General features: G+C 37.2%; 1 protein-coding gene across 42 annotated transcripts in view; it reads right to left on the minus strand.

The window, feature by feature from the left end:
* Positions 1-251: 251 nt before the first annotated feature.
* CLASP2 (cytoplasmic linker associated protein 2) overlaps positions 252-20,843 on the minus strand; it is a 177,633-nt gene continuing 157,041 nt past the window's right edge. For all 42 annotated transcript variants that reach the window (XM_077865949.1, XM_077865947.1, XM_077865945.1 and 39 more), the window contains 6 exons: positions 20,523-20,751; positions 12,458-12,651; positions 11,810-11,938; positions 6,950-7,156; positions 5,249-5,365; positions 252-2,435 (listed from right to left, as the gene is read on the minus strand). In XM_077865949.1, coding sequence (XP_077722075.1) covers positions 2,349-2,435; positions 5,249-5,365; positions 6,950-7,156; positions 11,810-11,938; positions 12,458-12,651; positions 20,523-20,751 — 963 coding nt within the window. In that variant the 3' untranslated portion in view covers positions 252-2,348. The remainder of the gene's footprint in view (positions 2,436-5,248; positions 5,366-6,949; positions 7,157-11,809; positions 11,939-12,457; positions 12,652-20,522; positions 20,752-20,843) is intronic.

The raw sequence follows: 20,843 nt of genomic DNA on the forward strand, positions 1-20,843 counted from the left end.
TAACTTTTCATAAAGCTTCATTAATTGAAATTATAGAATTTCATTTATTTTTTATGTATATATATTTTTATTTAATTTTTTAAAGTAATCTCTATGCCCAACATGGGGCTCAAACTCACGACCCTGAGATCAAGAATTGCATGCTCTACCGACTGAGCCAGCCTGGTGTCCCTAAAATTATAGAATTTTAAATATGACTTTTTTCATGTTTTAATATATTAGCTTTAACTTAGTCACATTAAACCATACTCTTTCACTATTCAGTTCATTTATTTGAATGCCTGCCTTTAGATGCCAGGTACATGATCTAAGTTTTCAAGTAGAGTTATTTATTATTATCAGCTTATATCAATCACACTTAGTTGTCAGCAAGAGTTAAAGCAAGATCTTAAAGCAGAGGTCAAAATTAAATCAATATTGAGATTAAAAAGTGATTATAAAACATACAAAAGGTCATGGAACATAAAACATTACTGAGAAACTGAGAAGAATTCAATGTTTAAAATGTCTTTTCTTCTTAGATAAAACTATGTCATACACATGTATATGTAGCTATATAATTTGACTGTGGATGCTCCTCCTGATAAATCTTTTCTCCTCAGATGCACTTATAAAATTCAGAGAATACCACTAATACACGACCTTTGAAACATTTTTAAAAACTTGGTTGGGAGCTAAGTGACTTGTCAGACAGTGAGACAGAAAAACAACTGATATACATTGTTATTTTTTTCAAGTAATGTTATGTACAGGTTTATTGCCAGTATATGCACAACAGTAAGCATAGGACTATAAATACACAATGTAATTAACAGCAGAAAACAAAATTGTTACAGGTAAAGGGGAGGGGATAGAGAGAAACTATTTTCCTGCTGCTAGAACAGAAACAAAGGGAAAAGCCTATGACAAATCATCCATCCATCCAGTACTCTTGTCTTAAATTCTTTACATACATTTCTACATTTTTTTCAATTAAACAAAGAAAGTACAGATAACTCTGTAACAACAGCAAATTGCTTCCCTAATAGCTATTTGCCTTTCCAGTCAAATTCACTTCATGTTAGGATTTAAAAAAAGGTTATGAGAAATCATTAGTATCCTGGTTCCAAATGATCTAATTTGCCTTTCACCAAACTGGTAATTTTTGAAAGTTGGCTGCACACGAAAAGAATAGGTGTAGCAAAAGGTGATTAAAAACTTTGTTAAAATGTAACAGAAAATCACCCTTGAAGTAGTTTTCCAAAAGACACTACAGGCAGCAGCTCAGTTATAAGGATTAGCCCTGAAGAGGTAGAGAATTTGAGTCCATTACACAAAGATAATAGCCTTGCACCATCTCTCTCATCAGGATCAATGTTTTCAAGTAACACAATTTCATGGCAAAAGGAAACCAGGTTCCACCATTTAAAGAAAAGGTGCTGGTTGACTCCCATGTTTCAATAAGTTTGTTTATAATGAGAAACAGAAGATGGTCAAGGACACACATGCACTTGATTTTATTTTGTCTCTTTCCATTATCAAGTTTATTCATAAGTGAATTTGATATTAATAAATATGAAAAAGCATCATTCACAACAAAGATAAACCAAAAACCCTGCAATAAAAACCTTCTATTTTAATAAGTATCAAGAAAACAACAGGCAGATGATTTGGTGCAGCTTTCTTATGGAATCTTAGAGGGGACATGGTTTTAAATAATGATGGCAAGACCAACAACCAACAAGCAGTATCAGTGTTACAGAACTGGCTGATTCTGTAGCACTTTCTCTGAGGTCTTAAACTACAGATCACCCCAAAGAAGTTGCAACTAATGACATGTATCACCATCACGTCAACAGAGTCCAGCTGTAGTTCAAATTAGTCCTGCTTTGTTTCACATCATTTCAGTATTTCTGGCATAAGACATGATACAGAACAAAACTCCAAATAGCAATAAAAATATTATTCTGCATTTGAATAGAGGCAAAAAAATGTTTAGACTGTTAAAATTTTAAAGCTTTAAGCATTCCTCTTTAACCAGCATTTAAAAAAATTTATACAATCATAACACTGGCAAAGGTTAATGGGAAGACAAAGAAGTACAAACATGTGAAATGATGAATTCGATTAAAAATTACTTTGTATTGATCAACTGATGTTAATACTGCTTCTTTTTGAATTTGGAGTAACTATCATAAAAGTTACATGCAGACTGAGGATAGCCCTCTGTTACAGAAAATACAAAACAAAACAAAAAACTAAAACTGGGAAAGGTGGTAAGTTTCAAAAGATGTGTTTGAAAATTTCCTTTCGTTGATGAGGGGTGGTCTGTCCTTTCTTTGAGTCTTGGTTCACTTTAATCAGCTTCACTAACTTTGTCCAGGAACATCAGTAGTGGGATCAGCTCCTCCAGAACCTGTTTGTGCGCGTTTGATGTAAAGATTCAGTAGCTTCATCTGCAGATTCAAGCCAAACATATGTCACTGAGAAAATTATAAATTATAGTAAGATGCTCACTAAAAAAATGATATACATATATGAATTTAAAAAGAGATTTTAGACTAAGTTATGCCCAAGTGATTGTTGATAAGTAAGAATTACCAGGAAAAATTCAAGTCTTGGTCTGTTCACAAATTAATATTTCTTTCAGTAATCTCTACATCCAATATGGGGCTTGAACTCACTACCCCGAGATCTAGAGTCGTCACATGCTCTACCATACTGAGTCAGCCAGGTGCCCCTGATGACTTGAGTATTCTAATATACCTTTTCAAAAAATGTTGTAGTGATAGCATGTAAACTTTAACTTAGAAAAAAAGAGGTCACTATTAAGACATTAAGCACAAATATTTGAGCACTATGTGCTATATAATAAGCTAACTACCTTACATTACTTCTTATCTCAATGACCACTTTATAGATGAGGGAATCAAGATATAGGATGTGTACCTAAAGTCACAGGGGTAGGTAAGAAGTGGGCCAAAATAGGAAATTAGGCACTTGGGTTCTAGGACCCAAGATCTTAAAAACTATAAAACACTGCCCTCCAAGAATGTTCTTGATTTCTTTGTCACTTTTTTTAAAAAAAGATTTTTTAAATTTGACAGAGAGAGAGAGAGAGCATGCGTGTGCACTTGCACAAGCAGGGGGAGCTGCAGTGTGAGAGGGAGAAGCAGACTCCCCACTGAGCAGGGAGCCCAATGCAGGACTCGATCCCAGGATCCTGGGATCATGACCCCAGCTGAAGGCAGATGCTTAACCAACTGAGCCACCCAGGTACCCTTCTGTGATACTTTGCAGTCTTTGCTAGATGATATATCTTCATAAAGTTTTAATCAATGTATACATAATTTTATGCTCTACTTTTTTTCATCTAATTTTCATCTAATTTCCAAATATTTTTTCAGCCTAGCTACAGGTTTCATGCAATTGGCTGCTTAGTATTCTAACAAAGTACTTAACTAAAATTTTTTAAATTTAAATTCAATTTAATTAACATATAGTGTATTATTAGTTTCAGGGGTAGAATTTAGTGATTCATCAGTTGCATAGAACACCTAGTGCTCATTACTTCAAGTGCTCTCCTTCATGCCTCCTTCACCCAGTGACCCTATCCCCACCCCCCATTTCCCTTCCAATAACCCTCAGTTTTTTCCTAGAGCTAAAAGTCTTGACAAAGTACTGAATTTTAGTTCTTTCACAGACATCTCTACATTATCAGGATACAACTTAAGCTTATTACAAAAGCTGAGATTTTTTTTGTCTTTGAAAACCTCTGTGTTGGGGAACCTGGCTGGCTCAGTTGGTAGAGCATGTGGGGCTCTTGATGTTAGGATCTTGAGTTCAAGCCCCATATTGGGTGTAGAGTTTATTTTAAAACAAAAAAGAAAAGGAAAGAAAATAACAAAAAAAAAAAAAAAAAAAGAGAGAGAGAGAAAACTATGCTGTTGAAGTTTGCTTTTTTAACATTAACTCATTGATCCAAGGGTTTTTAACCTGGCATCCATAGGATTCAGGGACTCAATGAATCCTCTGAGACTACGTGTAAAATTTTCTGTATTTATTTATTTTTCTTAGGATGAGATAGTAGGGAATCCCTGGGTGGCTCAGCGGTTTAGTGCCTGCCTTCACCCCAGGGCATAATCCTGGAGTCCTGGGATCGAATCCCACATCGGGCTCCCTGCATGGAGCCTGCTTCTTCCTCTGCCTGTGTCTCTGCCTCTCTCTCTCTCTCTGTCTCTCATGAATAAATAAATAAAATCTTAAAAAAAAAAAAAAAAAAAAAAGGATGAGATAGTACCTAGATGTCCAAGTGGTCGGTAACTCAGATTAAGAACCACTGCTTTAATCCATCTATAACTTACACAGGTATTTAACATAAGGTTAACCTGAGCTTTATAGGTATTTTCTCTGCCTTCCTGCTATTTTAAAAAGAAATTTGATCATAGTAATGATAATTGCTAGGGTTTTGGGAAACTCTTTAGTGTTTCCTGCTAACTGGTTCATAAGCAACAATTCAATAATCATAGTCTGTTCTCACCTTGTAGAATGAATTTCAATGTTTGATAGTATTAAAGGTATTAAAGAAATAAGGAAAAGCAAGACTCATTTTTTTAAGTCTTTAAAAACATTTTTAAAAAAGCTTATTTAAGTAATGTTCTTCTCAATGAGCCAGCCAGGCACCCCTATGTTTTCTTTTCTTTCTTTCTTTCTTTTTTTTTTTAAGTTTTAAGGACAGCAAATATTTGATTATCATAGTTCATAGGGGAAAGTTTAAGAAATGTTCAAGTATTCCACATTTTGGGAGATATAAAGTAATCCATGAATATGTAAAACCACTCTTTATTCTTTTTTTTAAAAAAGGATATTTATTTATGTACTTATGTACTTAAGTAATCTCTATAACCAATGTGGGGCTCGAACTCACAACCAAGATCAAGGGTCGCACACCTCACCAACTGAGCCAGCCAGGCACCCCAACCACTAATTATTCTTAAACAGTCCTTGGGGGTAAGGATTTGGGTGTGGAAGTGGGAAAGGAACCAGCTGGCTGCAGGCACTTCTTTCACAGCAATGTACCCTACTTGACTTCACCTGAGTGACCCATGTGAACGTAGAAACAGTTAAAATTCAAACGGCAGGAGGAATGAGTTGGATGCTCAAGGCTGACTTAAAGTTGAATAACAAATTCATCCTTTAACACAACAAAGAATTAAAATTTAAAAATGTATCAATGTCATCACCTTTAGAATAAGGCATCACTACTTACTTTACTGCCAGTGAGCTGACTGAGATGTGGTTTTAGTTCATCACCAATTACCGCATGAACAGCCACCAGGCAGAAGACGCATGCTTTCCGAACACTGCTCTCAGAATTATCATAACCCTAGGGAGAAAAGTCTTGTTAGCACTCCTAACTAGAAGTATCTGAAAAAGCACCATTTCAACAGGGACCAAAGATGTGGCTCAAAGATGAGATCGCAGGCGTATCAAGGAGAGGAAGCTTTCGTGACTGAGGTTAAGTTAACCCTTCTACCTTTGCTGGCAGAAATGTGCCCTACACTCTTTCTTCTTCCCCTTCCACACCTCCACACTCCACTATTAGCCTTATCAGGTTCTACCTTGTTTAGCTTGGAAAGCTGCCCCTTTGCAACCTGCCCTGTAAAGTCTCTAGATGAACCTTTTACTAAAACACTCAGCTGCAGGAAGCCCAAGAGCGCTTCACTATCGAATAAAACCTAAACTCAAGCAAAACTGGGCCTGGTAGGTAAGGTACTCCTACAATTCAGGCTGAAGCAAGGTCAAGATCTGTACCATCCCTACCATTATTCTAAGTTATTCACTCAGCAAAAATTCATTCAGTACCCATTATATGTATGATACACACATATCACGTACATTCTCTTTTCAGTACCAAAGAACGAAGAAGAGATTTGGATCTCATATTCAAGGACCCCACAATTTACTGAGCAATATTAAGCTTAGAACAGAGTCAAAGATAATACAAAGGATGCATGAAGAAATTAACAATTATTTCTCTTAAGGAGTGGTTTTATTTTTTATTTTTTTTAATTTTTTTTTAAGGAGTGGTTTTAATATACACACTATATAATAGTCATTCAGTTACATTATAGAATATAATTTATTGGATGGAAAAGTTAATAATTTATGATTAAGCAAAACATGTTATAAAATATGATCCCATTATTAAAATGTTTATGTGGAAGGCTTTGTGTGCATAGAAAAAAAACACATTACATTTATGACCGTAAATTAGTATAACGATTTTGGAGAGAAATCCAGTAATACTTAGGAATTTGACTTCTAGATATATATGTACATATATATATATATATATTATTGCAATATTTATGTTATTAAAACAAAGGGAAACAACCCAAATACTCATCAAAAGATGAATGGATAAATTGTAGTCATACTAATGAAAACTATTTAGCCATAAAAAATGAATTAAATTCTAATACATGCTGTAACATGGATGAATCTAAAAACATTACACTAAATGAAATATACCAGCCACAACAGAACAAATACTGTGTGATACCATTGACATGAGGAACCTAGAAAGCAGAAGAAAGTATAATAGAAGTTACCAGGGGCTATGGGGAGAGGGAATAGGGAATTATTAATGGGTATAGAGTTTCTGTCTGGGATGATGAAATATGTTCTAGAGATGGATAGTTGTAATGGTTGTACATCATAAATGTATTTAAAACCACTGAATTACACACTGAAAAATGGCAAAATTACCATTAAATTTTATATTATGTATATATTTAACACACACACACACACACACACACACACACACACACAGAGCTAAGTCTTTGCTCTGAACATTCAAGACAGCAGGAAGGCCTTGGCATACCACTACTGTTGCCTACAAAGTGCCTAAAATAACCAAATCCCAAATGTATCATCATTTATTTCTCTAAGTTTTGTTTCTCACCTGTATTAAGCCTGGCATAATCTCTGGCAAAAGCAAGTTAAGGGTTTCCTTGGATACTCTCTCTATCACTTTTGTTTGCATTTTGATTGCAGCCAGATTAATTGGGTAATCTGCAGTTTGGATGATAGGACAAAGCACTTTGATGCACTGTTCTGGACTGATTGAAGTGGCCAGCACTGATGCAGCTTCCTCAGCAGATCTTACCACCTAAAACAAAGAGGAAAGTAAGCTGGGAGTAAATTTTTTAAATGTTATACTGTGTCCTGGAAGTACAAACTTCATGAAACCTGCAATATAACAAGATACCTATAACTTCCTTTGAAACTACTATAATAAGCAAACACAAAAAGTGAGGGTACAGATAAAACAGGGCTGGCAAAATATTGAAGTTGCCCAACTTCTGAAGCCAGAATGGATATATGGGGAGAAATATTTCTTCCAGATATTCTCCCTTCTTTTGTGTTTTCTTAATATTGACTAATGCAGTTGTGTCTTGTTTTTGAGAGAGAGGACGGTGAAGGAGGGTCAGAGAGAGAGAGAGGGATAAAGAGAATCATCCTAAGCAGCTCTGTGCTCAGTGTGGAGTCCCACGTGGGACAAGATCTCACAACCTTGAGATCATAACCTAAGGTGAAGTCAAGAGTTGGATGCTTAACCATCCAAGCCACCCAGGCACCCCAGGCTAACGCAATTTTTAAATCATACTGTGGTCTAGCTGTACTGGGTGGTGGAGGCTCCGTTTATCTAGACTATAAGGTGCCAAGGAGTCATCTACAACAGCCAAGCTGAAACCCTGCTCATTATCAGTACCCTCAACTCCAGGAGTACTCATGCCCTTTCCATCACATTATTAACAAAATAAGATACAAATAATCTTGGGGTGCCTGACTGTTCAGTTGGTGGAACATCCAGCTCTTGATCTTGGGGTTGTGCGTTCAACTTCATGTTGGGTGAAGAGATTGCTTAAAAATAAAATCTTAAAAAAAACCCCACCTCATTAATGATTATCAAATTAACATGCTATTCCTTCTTCTGTTCATAATGATTTTCTTTCCTTCTGTACCGGGGCTGGGGAGGGCTGACTCTGTGCAATGAAGAGAAGAAAAGGCTGGCTGTCTATCTTAGTAGAATCTGTAATCTCTAGAGATGGTCTTGAGGTCATGTAAAAATTGTGGACTTTTTAAAAAAGATTTTATTTATTTGACAGAGAGAGAGCACAAGCAGGGGGAGTGGCAGACAGAGGGAGAGGGAGGAGCAAGCTCCCCACTGAGCAGGGAGCCAGACTCATGAGCTTGATCCCAGGACCTTGGGATCATGACCTGAGCCGAAGGCAGATGCTTACCCAACGAGCCACTCAGGCACCCCAAAATTATTCCTTTGATTCTACTTTAGTACCTTCTCACTTATGATCTCAATCTATGAAAGGTACTAAGAGAGGTACCAAATACACTGGAAGTCAGAAGACCCAGGGCTAATTTTAGATGTAATGCCTAAAGAATGTCAATTTTATCTTTTGTAAAAATAGAGATGCCAGATCTTATCTTATTTGGGTCAGAAGGTGGATGATTAAACTACAAATATTAGTTTTTAAAACCTTCAGCAAGATACTATAGATGTTCCACTACTAAACAGCTGAATAATAAAAATCAAAATAAAAACCCATGTAGATTTAAAAAAAATTATAACTCATTCTTCTACAAGACCTACAGTCATATCTTTTGAAAACTAAATTACCCAGAGGGGTTCTTTAAATCCTCATCAATACTACTTCTTTCCTTTTTTTAAAGATTTATTTGTTTATTTAAGTAATCTTTATGTCCAATGTGGGCTTAAACTCAAGATCCCGAGGATCAAGTGCCTCATGTTTTTCCAACAGAGCCAGCCAGGAACCTCAAATCCTCACCAACACTGTTTTTTTTTTTTTTTTTTTTTTTAATTTATGATAGTCACACAGAGAGAGAGAGAGAGAGAGAGAGGCAGAGACACAGGCAGAGGGAGAAGCAGGCTCCATGCACCGGGAGCCCGACGTGGGATTCAATCCCGGGTCTCCAGGATTGCGCCCTGGGCCAAAGGCAGGCGCTAAACCGCTGTGCCACCCAGGGATCCCCTCACCAACACTTCTTATGGTCTTTCTTTCTAGTGTATGTGGAATGGTATCTCACTGTGGGTTTAGTTGTATTTTCCTAATGAATACCGATAACTGAGCATTTTTTCATGTGCTTATTGTGCTTAATGTGTGCATCTTCTTTGGATAACAGCCTATTCAGGTCCTTTGCCTATTTTTTTTTCTTTTTTTTTTTTAATTTTTATTTATTTATTTATGATAGTCACACACACAGAGAGAGAGGCAGAGACACAGGCAGAGGGAGAAGCAGGCTCCATGCACCGGGAGCCTGACGTGGGACTCGATCCCGGGTCTCCAGGATCGCGCCCTGGGCCAAAGGCAGGCGCCAAACCGCTGTGCCACCCAGGGATCCCTCCTTTGCCTATTTTTAAAAATTCATTTATTTATTTTAGAGAAAGGGGGGGCAAGCGGAGGGAAAGAGAAAGTAAGTGAAGTAGACTTTACACTGAGCACAGAGCTGGACACAGGGCTTGATCCCATGCTCTGAACCCAAACTGAGTCAGCAGCTCAACTGACTGAGCCACCCAGGAGCCCCCATCCTTTGTCTGTTTTTAAATTGGGTTATTTTTTTTTTTAATTGGGTTATTTCCCTTTTTTTGTTGAGTTGTAAGGGTTCTTTACACCTGACTGACCCAGCCAGGTGCCCCTGAAGCATAAATATTTTTATTTATTTTATTATTTTAAAAAATGTTATTTTTAAAAAATTTACTTAAGAGAGAGAGAGAGTGCGAGAGAGAGAGAGAGAGAGAGAGAGAGAGAGCACAAGCGAGAGGGGCAGAGGGAGAGAGAATCTCAAGCAGACTCTCTGCTGAGTGTGGAACCCAGGACCCTGAGATCATGACCTGAGCTGAAACCAAGAGTTGGATGCTTAACCAAGTGAGCACTAAGGTGCCCCCAAAAGATTTTATTTTTAAGTAATCTCTACACCCAATGTGGGGCTTGAACTTATAACCTTGAGATCAAGAGTTGCATGCTCTACCAACTGAACCAGCTGGGTGCTCTGAAGCACAAAAGTTTTAAATTATGATAAAGTCGAATTTATGTTTTTGTTGTTGTTATTAGCTACTTGTGCTTTTGGTGTTACATCTAAGAAATTACTACTTAATCCAAGATGACAAAGATTTACACCCATGATAGTTTCAGCTTTTACATTTAGCTTTGATCTATTTTGTTTCATTGCTATTTTTTAACTTTGCTTTTTTGACCTCTTTTGCTTACGTCTTGGTTCTACCAGAGGCATCTAATGCTACTGCTCTGGGGCTTTCTCTTGGAACTGCAGTTTCTATTTGAAATTTCCTTTTCTAATTATTTCTGAGACTTAATAAAAATCCTCATGGTTATGTCATTAATGTCATCGGTGGTGGTGGGAATATTATGACTCTAAAGAGATGAGACAGGAGAGAGAGACAAATCAAGAAACAGACCCTTAACTATAGGGAATAAACTGGTCACCAAAGAAGAGATTAGGGAGGGGATGGGTGAAATATGTGATGGGAATTAAGGAATGAACTTGCTGTGATGAGCATTGGTATTGTATCGAAGAGCTGAATCACTATAGTTTACACCTGAAACTAATATAACACTGTTAACTAACTGGAATTTAAATAAAAGCTTAAAAAGTAAAAAAAAAATTTATACAATCATAAATAAAAAGATAAATGAGACAGATTTATAGGACTCTTTCAGGAAAGCTGTCATTTATTGAATAAACTTTGAACAGACATCTAGCTTCTATGAGCACTTTACCACTTTATTAAAAATTTTTAAAAAATATTTTATTAATTTATTCATGAGACACACTTGAAGAGGCAGAGACATAGGCAGAGGAAAAAGCAGGCTCCCTGCGAGGAGCTTGGTGTGTGGGACTTGATTCCAGGATTCCAGTATCATGACCTGAGCCAAAGGTAGATGCTCAATCACTGAGCCGCCCATGCCCCTAATTTTAAAATTTCTAAAATTTTGTTTATTTATTTGAGAGAGTGAGAGCATAAGCAAGGGGAGGGGCAGAAGGAGAGGGAGAAGCAGGCTCCCTGCTCAGCAGGGAGCCCAGTGTGGGGTTTGATCCCAGGACCCTGGCTGGGATTATGACCTGAGCCAAAGTCAGATGCTTAACTGACTGAGCCACCCAGGCACCCTAATACTTTATCACTTTAAAATAATAATGATTTTTATCTTCATTAGTTATTTCTTTTTTTTTTTTTTTTAAGATTTTATTTATTTATTCATGATAGTCACAGAGAGAGAGAGAGAGGCAGAGACACAGGCAGAGGGAGAAGCAGGCTCCATGCACCGGGAGCCCGACGTGGGATTCGATCCCGGGTCTCCAGGATCGCGCCCTGGGCCAAAGGCAGGCGCCAAACCGCTGCGCCACCCAGGGATCCCCTCATTAGTTATTTCAAACCAACAAATTCTTATTGATAAGTGGACAGTGACAATTGGTGAATTCCAAAGTAGAAAACTGTAAGTCAAATTAAAATCCAAAAATGAAATCAAGATTATGTCACCTAAAATAAGCTGGGTTTTTTTTTAGGTTAAAGACCATGATATCACCATAATTCATTTCATAGAAAAAATTAATTATATGTCCATCAGATATTATCTGGAACATCAGAGTGTTCATTTGATTGAAATGACATATTCTTTAAGGGTATTCTTCAAACAGTGTTTATATATTTCATGAAATAATATCAGAAGTACTGAGAATAAAATAATAATTTAATGGTCAGGTAACTTACCTCCTTATGAGGATCTTTATGTGCTTCCAATGTTTTCATGACAGTCAGTTCTGCATAGTTTTTAAATCTGGCTGGTTGATGCCTTAGGATTTCTCTTAAAACTTTTAATGCCAAAGCCCTGATTGTAGGCTAAGAAGAAATATTTTAATGTTTTTAATATTTTGGATTGTAGACAATGACCTAAATTTTCCATTTCTGTAACTTAAGGGTCTTAACACTGGGGCAGGGATAAGTCATAGACAACTGCACAAAGTATATGGTATATTACATAATTAAGTTTTCACATCTCTAGTTGAAAACTTGTATCACACTTTTTATAGTTGTAAGAGATCAAAAACCAGCAACATCCTCTGAAAAAGGAAATTTCACTTCTGAACAAGTAGTTTAAATATGCAAAACAAGTAACTTGTACTCTCCTATAAAAATACTATCAGCAACCTTTCATTTTTCCCATTGTCACTTGTTCAAAATCACTGAGCTATTGATTTAGAAGAAAATGTACTCATAATGAAAATTTCACACAAGAAGTAGCAGTAAAAGAGACTGATTTTCCCAAATTCCAAATTTGTGCAGCTCTTGATTTACAGGCAGGGGTGGGCAATCCCAGACAGGAAAGAGTGGTTCTTAGTTACACATCCTGCCATTTACCTCTTTATCCCCAAGGGTTTCAAGCAATAGAAGTAATATTGTTTTGAAGTGTTCATCCCAAACACTGAAAGATTCTTCCTGTGTCAGTTTCATGAGTTCATACAGGGCGATTTTTCTTTCTTCTACACGTTCATTGTGGTTAGACAGCTCCTTCAACAGCTCTGCAACCAGGTCAGAGTGGTCTAGGGAAAGATCTGGCAAGAAGACATAATGTTAATTCTGTAACTTATAGGTCATCTCTCATGAGTATGTGGATCAACTTTATAACATCATGAGGCAATGTTAGTTTTAAGAAAAAAAAAAAAGACTAATTTTCTATTTTGTCATCTTGAAAACATCAATTCTAGTTTAAAACTTTTTATAATGAAAATTCACATAAAGAAAATACTTAACAGACCCTCATATATCCCTCACCCAGATTTAACAATTATCAAGATTTTACCAGTCATCTTTGTCCCTCCTCACTTGTTTTCTGAAATATTTTTAGAAGTGGCAAATAGATCATTTAATCCTTACATACATTGGTACATGTTTTTATGGTGTCATGCCAGAAGGCTTGCAATATTTGGCTACTCCATTTTTAGTGACATCAATAACGACCACTGGATTTAAGTGGTGACAACTCAATTTCACCATTAAAGTTCCCCCATATTCTTTTTTTTAAGACAGAGAGAAAGCAGGCACCCTGGGTGGGAAGCAGGGGAGGTGGAGGGAGAGGGAGAGAGAATCTCAGGTAGTCTCTGGCTGAGCTCGACACAAGGTTGGAGGTCATGACCCTGAGATCACAACCTGAGTTGAAACCAAACATTGGACAGCTGCCTAACTGTGCCACCCATGTGCCCCAATCAATCTTTTAAGAGACAGTCAGAGGGAGAAGCAGACTCCACACAGGGAGCCTGATGTGGGACTCGATCCCGGAACTCCAGGATCACACCCCGGGCCAAAGACAGGCGCTAAATTGCTAAGCCACCCAGGCGTCCCAAGTAATGGTTTCACCCACTGATTATTGTTGAATTATTTTATTAGGAATTAAAATTGGGCAGGAATTCTTCCGTGGAGAGTATCTTTTTCGGTCAGAGCTACTTTGAATATTGGGAAACAGTCTGATAGAAGAGGCACAATACTATTTTCCCTTTAAATTTCAGAGTCAAGGGTTGGGCCCAGTGATTATCAAAGAGTTTTCATTCTTTTTGAAGTATTATCACAAACTCACGAGTTCTATGAATGTCAAAGGACACTTCTAGTGCTTTGAGTAATTTTTGTAGGAAAGACAGGTACAGCCCAAAGTTCATATTAAAACATTACAAAGTACCAAAAAAAAAAAATACAAAGTACGAGAGTTCTTCATAAATTCTTTTGTGGTAAAATACATAGCAAATTCAGCCCTTCTGGGACTTGGGCAGACAGTGGCCTGAGCTTGTGCCACAGACTCCTTTCCTTAACTCCTCTGGAATAAAATAAACACAGGATATGGGGCCTGAGCTTGGAAGGTACACCTATGGTCACTCTCTCTCCTGAATCTCCAGTTGACACCATGGAGCTATACTGTCTGTAGGTCCGCTTGGCAAGAACATGCTGGCCTTTTGTAGGAAAAGGCTGCCACATATGCTGATTCTAATAGGACAGAGAAGGCTTGAGCACCTGGAATCTGGGAGATAACTGTTACTATAACAAAAAAGGCTCAAGAGGAAAGAGCCCACTTTTCAAAAATGAACCTTGAGGTTGCAGTTTGCTGAATAGTTCACTACTGGTCCATAAAAAGAGAAGCTACTGTGCCTCATCCTGCCAACTGGTTAGCCACGGACCTAGAGATAGAATGGCCTGACAGAGGTTGTACAGAACCCACAAATATAAGTAGGGAAAGAGAAATTATATTTTACTTAGGGGGATTCAGAAACTTGAGGAAAGGAAAGCAAGCCAAACTATTAGAATAGATGAGTTCAGGGGCATCTGGGTAGCTCAGTCTGTTAAGCACCCCACTCTTGATTTCAGCTCAGGTCATCCTCTCTCTCCCTCTCCCCCTTTTCCCTTACTTCCTCTCTAAAAATAAAAAAAGAATAGATGAATTCAACTGAGTATAACTAACAGATGATAGGGAAGGGAAATTGAATTAAAATGTAGTGACAACATTCACTATTAAAAAGGAAGTTTAGTATGCCAACTTTCATGGAACTACAATTTGAGCACTAACAACCTCATACACAGAGCACAAAATGCAATTCTTGAGCTTAAAAATGTGACATAATCTGGAAAGAATGATCACTAAGGTGAACCAGATTAGGGCTTTGAGAAAACCTCTATAAAATGGAGAGCAAACTATGAAAAAGAAGAACATCTTGAGTTCAAAGATGACATCTTAATTTGGAGGATAAAAACTGTCTTACAATAATTTCATTATATAGACCAACACTGGAACAGTATCACTGGTTTAACAGCAGCTACTCTGGCATGATAAATGCATCCATCTCTTTAAACCTCATAAAAGTCACGTTATCAGACTTTCACAGATGTCAGAGGATTGTTCTGGTAAGAGTGTATTTTATTTCAGCCCAATAAAGGGAATTCACAAAAAAATGTTTTCAAAGGAATGCAGCTCTTTTCTCCATAAATATAGGCTTTTTTAGTTACTCTAAGGAGATAATTAGAAATGATTTGACATAAAACGGTCTGAACAGATGACAGGAAAGTAATTTCTGCCAAAGAAAACATATTTTGTCATAAATGGATTTATATGATACAAAATGAGATAAACCTAAAGTACTCAATTAAAGTGTAACCAACTGTATCTCCTCTTCTGACAGGCATCATGGTCATGCGAACAGAAAAGGCTCTGGAATCCCATTAAGCCTGTGCCTCTTACCCTTCCTTTGTGAAGTAGACACACATTCTTAACTCTGGAGGCTCAGTTTTCTTAGGAGTAAAATGGGAAGAGACTATGACTTCCTACGATCATGAGATCTGGGCTTAGAATACAATAAACTCACTAATATTAATTTTCTTTGTGTTCTTGTGACAAATATTGGCACAATTCTGATATTTCTGTTGCAGTGCTGAGAAAACATGAGATATTCTTTTCATTGGCAAACTTTGATATGAGTCTTCCTTGAATAACAGAATCATCTTCAGTAGCGATATTATTCTGTAGTAGTATAGTCCTTGGTAAACTTTACAAAGATCATTATTAGATTAGATGTAGTCATTAGGGGATTTTTTTTTTACGTTAATTTTTTTAAAAAATTTATTTATTTGACAGAGAGAGTGAGCGAGTGAGCGAAAGCAAAGTAAGGGAAGCAGCAGGCAGAGAGAGAGGGAGAAGCAGGCTCTCCTCAAGCAAGGAGCCTGATGTAGGGCTTGATCCCAGTACCTGGGATGACGATCCAAGCCAAAAGCAGATGCTTAACCCAGAAGCCACCCAGGTGCCTGGACTTGTTAATTTAGAAAAATTTATCACTAATGTATTTGTCTGTAACATGTACAGAAACATCTGAATAAGAGACATAATAAATAAGTCTCAGAACTTCAAAAAAAGTTTATAGAAATTCTGACTTGAACAAAATAATTATCTCCTGCCAAAAGTTACGACGTCTCTTTGTAAGACACACACACACACACACACACACACACACACACACAGAGGCAAAGACATAGACTTGAACAAAATAATTATCTCCTGCCAAAAGTTACGGATGTCTCTTCGTAAGGGACACACACACACACACACACACACACACACACAGAGGCAAAGACATAGACTTGAACAAAATAATTATCTCCTGCCAAAAGTTACGGATGTCTCTTCGTAAGGGACACACACACACACACACACACACACACACACACACACACACAGGCAGAGACATAGGCAGAAGGAGAAGCAGGCCCCCCCCAAGGAGCCTGATGCAGGACTCGATCCTGGGACTCCAGGATCTCACCCTGAGCCAAACGCAGATGCCCAACCACTGAGCCATCCAGGTGTCCCAAGTTATGTGCTTAAAAACAAAAAAATGGGGAGAAATTTTGCATTGGGGCAGACATGGAAGGAAAATCAAAAGACCAATGGAGGTTAATAAAATTAAAAGGAATGGGTAATGTTTGCTATGTTCACAATAAAATAATGTCAAATAAGGTCTTCCCTATCTCAAATTTAAAAATGAACATAAATAATAAATGACTGCTATATGAAGCTTAGAGCAAATACCATTTATTTATTAGATTTTATTTACTTATTCATGAGAGACACAGAGAGGCAGAGACATAGGCAGAGGGAGAAGTAGGCTCCATGCAGGGAGCCCAATGTGGGACTCGATCCCGGGACTCGAGGATCACGCCCTGAGCCAAAGGCAGATGCTCAACCACTAAGCCACCTAGGCGTCCCGAGCAACTATTTTATTTAACTGATGGCTTATCCATTTTCCAAGAGTGTTCAACATAAAAAGCTGTCTTATGTTTCAGAAATCAATTAGAAATTATTTTTTTGCTGCGAAGAAGTAATTTTCTCAAGTTCAAAATATTCTATACAGTTTATATTTCAGTTATATAATTTCTAAAGGTGTTTTCTTTAACAAATGGAAAACATATGATCTTTACTAAAGGAAAACAGAATCAGTCAATAATGGGTATTCTTGCTAAGCTGTCACAATTTTGGCTTTGTGGTATACTAATTAACTCTAACATAAGCAGTTGGGAGAAAACAAAAACAAAAACAAAAACAAAAACAGCCTCATGAATGAAGAGATTTTTCCATTCATCAAAATTACAAATGACCAGGCCTGGGGACACAGATTCCTGAGCAGAGTAAGCAGGGTTTCTACACGTGAAAGTATGGAATTTTAGAGCTCAGCGATGGCAAGAAGAGTATCCACAGGAGTGGTAGACCAGGTGTGACCTGTCAGAGCCCACCAAGGTAAGGATTACATCTGTGCAAGTAGGGAGGTAGTGGCAGAGATGGAAAACTGGTTGCATAGAGGAGGACTGATCAAGTAAGTAAATATATTAAAGATAATGAAGGCAGGTTTCTCAGTGTCAGGAAAAAGGGAGTTTATCAATATGAGAAAGGAGGAAACTAGAACTAATCTTATGGTGCTAAATTGGAATTGGGAGTTATTTATGTAAGCTTTTGATGAATAAAATACATGTAAATTAGTGTGTGTACACATATACACACATACATACACACACATTCCCTAGCTCTGGCCACTGAGAAGTCTTGGGAATAGTGATAGCCCACTAGCAGTAAGTACACCTTGTGGGCAGACTCTAGCCTTTAAAGACCATTTTCCATTTAGTGAAACCAAGGATCAATTCTTGAAGAAATTATTGATTCCAGAACTGAAGCAGGGACAGAACAATATTTTGTCATTCCAGCATGCAAGGATGGGGACATATCAAAAGAACAGGTCAAATCAAAGACAATTTGAGCATCAAAATAAATGATAGTTATAAATTATAACCCATTGAGTACAATGTAAACCACGAGTTCATACTGTTAGAAATATATAAATGAAACTTTTTAAATGAATACATTTAAAAAAATTTATTTATTTATTTCATGATAGACAGAGAGAGAGAGGCAGACACACAGGAGGAGGGAGAAGCAGGCTCCATGCCGGGAGCCTGACACGGGACTCGATCCCGGGACTCCAGGATCACGCCCTGGGCCAAAGGCAGGCGTCAAACCGCTGAGCCACCCAGGGATCCCCTAAATGAATACATTTTAACACAGTTTTATGGTATCTCCCCACAAAACACTTATTTAATTACAAAATGAGTAACTTCACAATGGAGAAGCCTAGTAACTACCTCCATAATCAAGTGACCAAGTTTATATCACCAGGCAAAGGGCAAAGTGAAATCATGTATTACCTGAAGAATGCACTATCACTTTTGGGACACTGATGCCAAGAGCACATGACCTGAATCCAATCATGAGAAAACATCAGACAAGCCTAAATTGAGGGAAATGCTACAAAATAATTGGTCTCTGATCTTTAAAAGTGCCATGGTCACAAGAACAAAGGAAAGACTGAACACTGAAGAGGACTACAGAGACACGATGATTGAATGCAATGTGAGATTATGAAGTGGATCCTCTGGCTAGAAGGTATCATTGGGACAATTAGACAAAACTCTAATGGGGCAGGCGGTTATTAATGTACTGATGATAATTACCTGATTTGGATAAGGATATTGTGGTTAAAAAAAAAAAAAAAAAGGATATTGTGGTTATATGTGGGAGAATGTCTTTGTTTATAGAAAGTATATCCTGAAGTATTTGGGGCGATGGAGCATCAGTTTGACAGCTTACTCTTTTTTTTTTTTTTGACAGCTTACTCTTACTTATAGCACAAGAAAAAGTTCTATGTGCTATATCCCTATCTTTTAAGCTTTTGTTTTAAAATAAAAAAAATTATATATATATATATATATCGCAGCCAAGGCAAGAAATGTCAGTGGAAACAATTTGGTCTCCCAGTTTGTGACCTCTGTACATAAATAATTTAAGAACAATTAAAGCTGCTAATACCAGGTCTCAGTTTACCATGCTGCTGCAACAAGGGAGGGTTTAAAGGACACACTCACACTAGGTCCAATTTACTCCTTCCTGTTTGCTGCTATTGTGACTAAACCTCAGCAACAGAATCAACTATTTGTGACAGATCAAAACACACCAAAGTGAATCATTTTGGCAATTTTATACACCCTTATGTAATTTGGACTTAGTTTGGCAAGTTGTCATAATTTTGTCTTTGTAGTAATTGTGATATACTGAGACTTTTAACATGACATACTGGTAGAAACATGATTCGTCAACCTTATCAGTAATCAAAGAAATAAAAGTGGGGATTTTTTCCACTTACCTAATTACAAAAATTAAAAAATCTCTGATATCCAACTACTCAGTCTTCCTAGTATTAAGGAAATGCTCATTAGGATGGCCTGCGGCCTGCCTTATATCCATCATGATGACAAAATTTTAAAACATCTGAACATCTTGTGCCAGTAGGGAAATCAGCACTACCTAAACTAGCCAAGAGTTTTGAGTTGGTAATTGGGTAGTAACTCTCAAAATTTCAACTTACATATCCCTTAATTGAGAAATTATATCTCTAAGAATCTCTTACTTACGTATGTGCATAAAAGTTTATGCAGAAAGAGGTTCACTGACAGCAACACTGGAGGAACAAAGGAAAATCAGAAACTTCCTAAGTATAGTATCATGAGGCTGGTAAGGTGGGGGGACTTTCAAATTTACCCATATATAGTTATCTATTGCTTTATACTAGAGTTTTCAATTAAAAAAAAAAAGAATTATGTAATTCATACAGGAAAAATGTAATTCCTTATTAAAAATACCTAAACCATTTGCAATGTATTGTACTTTGTATCAGTTTTTATACATCTTTTGTAAACCTAACTGCATACTGTAATTGGAAGAGTAGGTAGTAGTATATCTGCACCCTCTTTCAGAAGTGACACTCAAGACAGTCAACCAAATAGACCGTACAGCTTAGTAAGTGTTAGAACTTAGTCCTATGCCCATGTTCCAAGCCACTGTGAATGTTAGGGCTAGTCCCACATCCTTGGTATAAGTCACTGTAAGTACCAGAGCTAGTCCTAAATTGGCTCCAAATTCTAATGGTAGATTTTCACATCTGGTCTTGAATGCATCTTACCAGAGTTTATGATTTCATAGTTTATTAAAGGGCTATTATAAACAATGGGTAGTTTTTCTAAGGTTTTGTCATGCTGGTATAAAAATTAATGACTGAATTGTGTCTAAAGATAAACTAAATTTATAGGCTACAACTGATTTCAGTTGAGCAGTTGAGCGGTCAGTAAGGTTTTCCTGATTTTGAGTATGATCTCAGGATTACCCTGTTTCTCATTCTGGGGTAGAAAACTACCAAATCACTAGAAATGAGCTCCTACGAGATGGGAGAGACATTCTCATCCCAAAGCTTCTTACTTCTTAGGGGGTTATAATAAAAGAGCATGTCAATTTCTTTTGCTTCATTGATTCCCAGTCCTCTAAAACACAGGTGACAAAATATGACCCAGAACCTACCATCAGGAAACTGGTCAGCATCATCATCAAACATGGCTTCCTTGAGGGCAGACTTATTGAAGGAACTGATGCTATCTGAATAGTTATATGGATTATAGTCTCGAGCACGTGGAGAGGAGTGAGCAGGCATTGAATGGAGCAATGAAGCTTTATTATCAAGGGCTGTTTGGCTTGAATCAGTAGCATCACCTCCTGCTCTTGGGTCAGGCATCCCAGGACCACCACACATCTATTAATGGGGAGGAAAAGGTATAGCAAATTAATTTATGTTTTAAAAAACATTTTACTTATTTGCTTATTTGAGAGAAGGAGGGTGGGGAG

This window comes from Canis aureus, chromosome 22, assembly GCF_053574225.1.
Source record: "Canis aureus isolate CA01 chromosome 22, VMU_Caureus_v.1.0, whole genome shotgun sequence".
NCBI lineage: Eukaryota > Metazoa > Chordata > Mammalia > Carnivora > Canidae > Canis > Canis aureus.